Source organism: Olea europaea, unplaced genomic scaffold (genome assembly GCF_002742605.1).
Source record: "Olea europaea var. sylvestris unplaced genomic scaffold, O_europaea_v1 scaffold3444, whole genome shotgun sequence".
Classification (NCBI taxonomy): domain Eukaryota; kingdom Viridiplantae; phylum Streptophyta; class Magnoliopsida; order Lamiales; family Oleaceae; genus Olea; species Olea europaea.
In genome coordinates this window covers 49,452-57,168 of record NW_019253503.1, presented here as the reverse complement: position 1 = coordinate 57,168, position 7,717 = coordinate 49,452, and the positions used below count along the sequence as shown (strand labels likewise).

Genomic DNA, 7,717 nt, shown 5'->3' with positions numbered 1-7,717 from the left:
AGTGCTAAATGATTTGTATAATATAAAGACTATTATCGATCTCCTTTACTTGACCATATCTACAAATGGTCAATAATTGCTCCAAGCAAAATCTTAAAAAGTACATAACAATCAAGAAGCATTATATAATACATGCTCGATGCATTTTTTTAATGATGTGTTTATTAGTATTTTAATTTTTTTGACGCTTATAATCTAGAAATAAGTTTGTAATATTGATCGTGGTAAAACAAAGTAGCGAATCAGACAAATGGTTAAAAAGTTGTAAAGAGCATAAATGACATGAGTTTCTAGGCGATGTAGTGCTTCACATGGTTTCACAATAAAAAAAGTTAATTTTCCATAAATATTATTTAGATGTAGGTTCAAATAGGTTCTCTATAACAACAAATATACTACTATATATATTAAAAATGAGAAAAAAAAATTAGTGAAAGATTGTGAGTGTCATATATAGTGCGATACAAGGAGTATCAGCAAAGTAGATCCAGGATCAAACTAAAAAAAAATAAAATAAAATAAAACCGAGCTAATAGGGAAAAAAAATTACACTTAATTTTTTTTATGAGTGAAAAAAATTACCCATAAAAAATTCAAATGGGCTGGCAGGGGACTGAGCTGGGCCATTAAAATGATCAGTGTTATTTTCTCTCAATTTACCTAAAGCACAAAAAACAACTCACATAGGAGGGAAAAAAAATGATACGTTTTGAAAAATCTTTCAAAAATTAAACCAAGAATCCATAGTTTTGAAATTCAGTTAGTGCTCAGAAATGTATGTGCCATCCTAGCTCTGCTGATCAAGTGCATGGTACAATGTATATAGTAAAAGGATAAACTAATAATCCACATTAAGTTCTATTTGTTAGTGTTGCTCCTATTATCTACTTAATTGCTAAAAGAGTCCTTCGGCAGCATCTCAACAGATATAATGGGAGTAATTTCTCGGAAAATAGTCATTTTGTCTTCTTAATTATCTCAGTCCTGTGTACTTGATTTCCGATGAAACCATGTATTCTCTAAATGCTTTGTCACTCAAGCATGATTCTCTGGTTACCTGACAATAAAATAAGAATTAATTTTGAAATAAGGAAGTCCTTTTTTTTTTTTAAACTGAAAAAATCAATTTATACGATATGTTAAGGAAAAAATAACTTATATATCATCTATAAGAAATATTTGAATCTCATTGAAGTTGTATTTAAAATAAGTCGATTAAATTTTGATGGAATTATAATTATAACAATTAAAATAAAGTTAACTTTTTTCATTGTGTAAAATAAGTCTTCTTTTAATTTTTATAGATATGTCACAACTTTTCCCAATTTATTCGGTATAATGGTGTAAGATCACCACTTGCAATGTCATCAAATTAGTTTGTTGATACAAACGGGATGAGATGTAGTGATTAATGCTGTGTAAATATCAATATCAATAATTTAAAATTATACTGTGTGAGTGTAATTTATTAGGTAGATAGAAATACAAATTAAATAATTGAGTTGGAAATCAAATGGTCTTTAGTGAGACATTGGGACCCTTTCTAATTGGAAGTTAGTGCATGAGTAAATTCGAAAACACCTGTACAAAAATGAGCAAAATTGAAAACTTTCATTACAATTAAAATATAATGCAATTAACTATAAATGTGGTGTATATATAATCATCCATTAAAAAATTTAGAAGTAGTGGACAATTATTTAAATAACTCTTTAACTGTACTTTTATATTATCATCCATTAAGAAATCCAAAAGTAGTGGACACAATTATTTTCATTACTATTTAATCATACTTTTTCCCCCAATTTTTAAATCAAATGGAGCACTAAGGCAGACATTGTTAAAATCTCCTCTTGTAATGTCATTAAATTCGCTAGTTTATGCAAATGGAAATGGATGTAATGACTAACGGTTCGAGTACCATAATTCATTAATGCTGGGTAATAAATTTAGTCTCTAAAAAAAACATGATTTCAGATTAACTTCTCCACAGACATGGGCATTTCATAGACATTTTCTTGTTTTGGAATTGGAATTGGAATTGGAATTTGAATTATGTGGCGTATGATTTAGTCGGTAGAGAGAGAAATGTAGAATTCAATTATCAATAAATAAGTAGGTATGAAATTGTCCTTAGTTAGAAATTAAGTTGACATCTTCGATTGCTCAATACAATTTAAATATTGGGTTTTGACTACTAAACTTTTCAAAATGTTTGAGTTACTCACCGAAATCTTTGTAGCATTATTGGCACCGACAATATGAAAATATGTTATCTTTTAAGTATTCCGTGAAACTCAAGACATAAACTAGTACGAAAAAGCAAGAAAATTTGAAAATCTTCTTTGCAATTAAAATATGGTGCAATTAATGATAAATGTGGGTAAGTTTATGTTTGGTGGGATTAAAATTTGATTTTGAGAAGAATTTGATAAAAATTGATGAAATATGTGATAGAAAAGTTATAGAACCCATGAAATATGTATTTAATATTGAATGTGAACTTTAATTAGTTTAAAATTTAAATTTTAAGCAAGTAAGTTGTAAAAAGACTTTGACTAAAAGATTGATCAATAATTCAGTGTACCTTTCTTAAGCAGAGGAAAAAAATCATTTTCACCACAAACTCCTCGAATTTGCAAGTTCTTGTTCCCTGGCCTATTGGGGCACATCCCGCGATTTACCTCTCTCACGATACTCTAGAGGCGAGGCGGGAGGGGAATCTCAAGGTTGGGGTTCAACCTTTAATCAACCACACGTACCAAATTTCCAAACCGAGAAAAAATGGAAGCTGTGGGCTATTGACGGTGTAAAAACCATACTTCAGAATTTGTTTCCGGTAGCCGTTGAAGAATTCAAACTCTTGTGGGGCTTTGAGAAAGAATTTGAAAATTTGAAAAACTATTTTGAAAAGATTTGCGAAGTTTTGGACGACGTTGAGAGGCGTGAAATCACTGAGAACGCTGTTGAAAACTGGCTTAAAGGCCTCTAAGATGTTGCCTATGATGCCGACAAAGTTTTGGCCGAGATCAAATATGAAGATTTGCATCATACAATAGAGACAGAGGACAAGATTGGGTGCTTAAACTTTCCTTGCATTATGACATTTCTGCGAAAGATGGCGAACAAAATCACTTTTCATTGGAAGATGTCACACAAGATCAAGAGTATAAATTAAAATTTCAGGAGGAGAAACAACGAAGTTGATAGCCTTGGCCTCAACAGAGTTATGGATCATCCTCGTTCAAAGCCTCTGGTCATGGAAACTAACAGCTTCACAGTTGATCCAATTGTCATTGGAAGACAAAGTGATGAATCAAAAATTTTGGAAACGATAACCAGCTCGATCAATAATGTCCTTTCAGTCCTTCCCATAGTCGGAATGGGAGGGCTTGGCAAGACGACTATGGCACGCAAGATCTTCGAACACCATCGTACAAGAAACCATTTTGACAAAACGGTTTGGGTTTGTGTATAAGAAAATTTTGATCAGCTGACGCTTTGCAAAAAGATCCTGGAATTATTATCGATCGAAAAATTTGATGGAGGTAGCAAGGAAGCTGTTGTTCAAAAGTGTAGCAGAAATCCCTCTATAAATCTTGATTCCGGGCTCAGAAAATAATCAAACGAATACTGGTTTACCTTGGCTCGACCCGAGACTTTCGCCTTCACTTTGGACTGCTCTCTTTCTCTTTAACCCCACAAATGAGAAGGGTGGTGGTGTTAGCAATCCACAAAGGTATGGAGAGGAAGAAGAAGATATCACGATGGTTGAATCTCACTCACAACCTCACATGGCTTAACTCTCTCTCGGTTGCCTTTCTTCTCTCAACTCTCCTCTCTATTGCTACAACACACACACACACACACCAAAAATGGCTAGGAGATAAATACATATATATAGGTTAGTTTATGTCACTCTAATTGGGCCTAAGGTTCACTAAGTGAGTTACCAATTAACCTAAACTAATGAGCCAATATTCAACTCCATATTAATCACTAAATAGTCCAACTAACCAAATAATCATCCAACCCAAACTCGAACCATCCAAAAGTGTAGTTCATCTCCGAGCCGAGCCAAGTCCATAGTGTCGATAAATAATCCGACAACTGTTTTAAATCATCGCCCGGATTATTGGATATCAAAAAACCCAACAATCTCCACCTTGATGCCCAATAATCTGCAAGCAACCAAAACATACGGTTTATACTTGCACAATCAAGGTAATCCAATAAAATTGAAATCATAGACCTTACCTCGTGTTTCGAACCGGAACACATATCATACTTGCTCCATGTACTCACCAGGGCTAAGGTCAAGAACACCCAAATAGAAACAAGTATTCACAGTGAACAAACAATCATGCGATGAAGATATATAGGATAACACACACAGATCTTTTCAAAACCACATTCACACAGAATCACAGATTAACACCTAGTTAATCAACACATGGTCATGCACATATGCAACAAATGCATAAATGACCCTAAGAAAAGATCTCACCACACTTATCCTATCCCATTCCGTGCTGCTCACACCTCGAGAACACATATCTCCTCTCATCGTCCACAATGCTCACTAAACCAATCACTTGACACATGTCTAACTGGCAAGTCACAATAGATCCTAAGCTCTTGAGATAATCTTCTATCACCGCATCACTTCTCCCAACCTACGTGGATAATGGGACTCTACCTTACAGAAGTGATAGAAGTGCCTCTCTCTCACTCCACATGTACAGGGTCTCTTTCACAGATAAAGAATTCTACACATTTGATCACATCTCCACTCGTGATCCAAATGTCACACTCCACATCCCCATGTACAAATCACCATGTACCCCTAGATATCTATACTCCACCTTACCAAAAGACATCCAACTCACTACTAATGCATCACAAACTCACTGCGGCAAAACAATACCTTTCGGTGACCACAAAGGTTACTCCAATTACCAAAGCTCCCAAAAATCCACAAAGAAAATGGTGAAGGTGGCACTCACAAAGAAAAATCGAAGAAAGAGTCGGTTACTTCACAACACTTACAAAGAAGGCTCACAAAGAGGAAGAATATAACCCTAACATGGCTGCGTTATATAATCTCACAAACCACATAGGCTCACAAAGATAAAGGAGAGAAACAACTGCCCAACTTTCTTCTCACTACCACACTTTCACACCACTCATAGAGCACATAGAGTACGCCACAAAACTTAACCCACTATGCATGTAAACATATCACACAAAGTAATAAGTCACTCTTATTCACGCAATTACACACATCAAACATATTGAAAGTGTAACATCAACATTGCAATAGAATTAAGTGACCACATACATGCAGAAAGGATTACAGACAGATGCACATGCAGTAACTAGGTTTACTCTCAATAAATCTCACTAGGATCACTACTCAACCCTAAAGTGACATTCACCTCGTCTCTATCCTCATCTTTCCTTTTATTATCATCCTAAGACAATCTTTTTCAACTATGCCCAAATTTTACCATAATTAAAACATATTTTAGTTTTCACACTTGCCTTAGGCCTATACATGCCAACAATACCAAATAATGACCACAACCAAAGTACTGACACATAATTCACATAGAATAGTCAAGTAAATTTTCCTAAGGTCACATGCAATTCTATCGGCATAGAAAAATTGGTGACAAATTCACATAGAATTTAAGGCAATTAATTAACATGAATTCCTAGGTCTAGCAACTAGCAATGGGTAATAAATGGATTGAACTATGAAAGAGTTGATAAACTCTAAGTTCAAGAATAATCCAAAAATGTGGGGAGTTATCATAAATGCTTGAGAACTTATGTGAAAAGTTTAAGTCGTATGGGTACAACGCTACTGCCCTAATTTAGGAATTGTGGGGGGTAACTTAGTTTAAAGTTACACTTTCCTGTACCTCTCAAGAAAATGGAAGAGACACCATATGAGTTATAGAAATGTCATCATCCTTCCTATCAACACTTAAAAGTGTGGGGGTGTTTGGCAAAGGTTGAGATTCCTAAGCCTAAACAAATAAAGATTGGTCCCAAAATGATTGATTGTATATTTATTGGATATGCCAATAATAGTAGTGCATATTATTTCCTCGTACACAAATTGAATGTACAAGATGGTACCATAATTGAGTCAAGGAATGTAATATTCTTTGAAAATGTGTTTCCTTGCAAAAATAAGGTAAATGTAAGTTGAATAAAAGAACATATGTAACTACAAATGGGTCTTCAAATAAGAAGGAACCAAGGCGTATAAGAGGGCTAGAACATCCATTACGTTTGGCCCGAATTTTCTAATATGTGTGGTAGAAAATGACCCAAAGACTTCTGAAGAATCAATGTCTATTCTCGAAGCACCACATTGGAAGGAAGTTATCAATAGTGAGATAAATTCCATAATGTAAATTCATTCATACATAGGAATAAGCTTTAGGGTGTAAATGGGTTAAAACCTGATGGATCCATTCACAAATATAAGGTTAGATTGGTTGCCAAAAGACATAAGCAGGAAGAAGGATTTGACTTCTTTACCTACTCACCCATGACTAGAATCACTTCGATAAGGTTACTAATTGCAAACTGCGACAATACATAATCTTGAGATTCACCAAATGAATGTGAAATCGGGATTCCTAAACGGTGAGTTAGAAGAAGAGATATACATGGAGTAACCTGAAGGTGTCTCCAAGTGAAAGCCATAAAGTTTGTAATCTTGTTGAGTCCTTATACGGATTGAAACAAACTCCTAAGCAATGACACCAAAAGTTTAACAAAATGATGTTGTCAAACGAGTTCAAAATAAATGAATGTGACAAATGTGTATATGTGAAAAATACACCAGATGCCTATGTGATTGTGCGTCTATATGTAGACAATATGTTGGTGATCGACAATAGTCACGAAGTGGTGCTAAACGCCAGGAAAATGCTTACGAAGCATTACGACATGAAAGACATGGGTGTGACAAATGTAATACTAGAGATAAAAATCTCTAGAACATCAGAATGAATTGTACTTTCCTAGTCTCATTATGTTGAGAAAAAATTTAAAAAAGTTTGAAGTATAAGAGGAAAGTTCGGTAAAAACCTTATTGACACAAGTCTACACTTGGTCAAAATAGGTGAAAGTGTGTCACAACTGATATATTCACAAGTAATTGACATTATAATGTATCTTAAGAAATGTACTCGATCGGATAATACTTTTGCTTTGAATAAACTTAGTAGATTCACGAGTAATCCAGACCATGATTATTGGGTGGCATTGACAGAGGTCCTTAGGTATTTGAAATATATCATGACCTATGGATTACATTTAACAAGATATCCTGTGGTATTGAAAGGATATTGTGATGCAATGGTATACACTAAGTCTATGGATGAAAAGGGATAAAAGTCCTAAAGTGGATGAAATGGGATGAAAGCCGATCATGACGGCTATTTGGATATACAAGAAAAATTGGAATATTAGAGAATATTCATAAATTTCAAATGCATTGCAATGCTTTAATGATGATATTGAATACACATGCATGAAATTCACTAGTAAATATGATTGACTAGTATAACGATTTGTTAGAAATCCTCCAACATTGTTGTTTGGAATTGATAAAATTTTAGATAAAGCTAATGAGAAGCATGTAGCTTCATGAGAGGATTTCTTAGTTGGTGACAATGTGTATCTATCAAATGAA

The 7,717-nt window shown here is 34.1% G+C and overlaps 1 protein-coding gene across 1 annotated transcript in view; it reads left to right on the top strand.

The window, feature by feature from the left end:
- Nucleotides 1–6,798: 6,798 nt before the first annotated feature.
- The window catches only part of LOC111386172, a 2,890-nt gene continuing 1,971 nt past the window's right edge, over nt 6,799–7,717 (top strand). Inside the window, exons 1-2 of the mRNA XM_023010625.1 lie at nt 6,799–6,993; nt 7,204–7,383. Coding sequence (XP_022866393.1) covers nt 6,799–6,993; nt 7,204–7,383 — 375 coding nt within the window. The remainder of the gene's footprint in view (nt 6,994–7,203; nt 7,384–7,717) is intronic.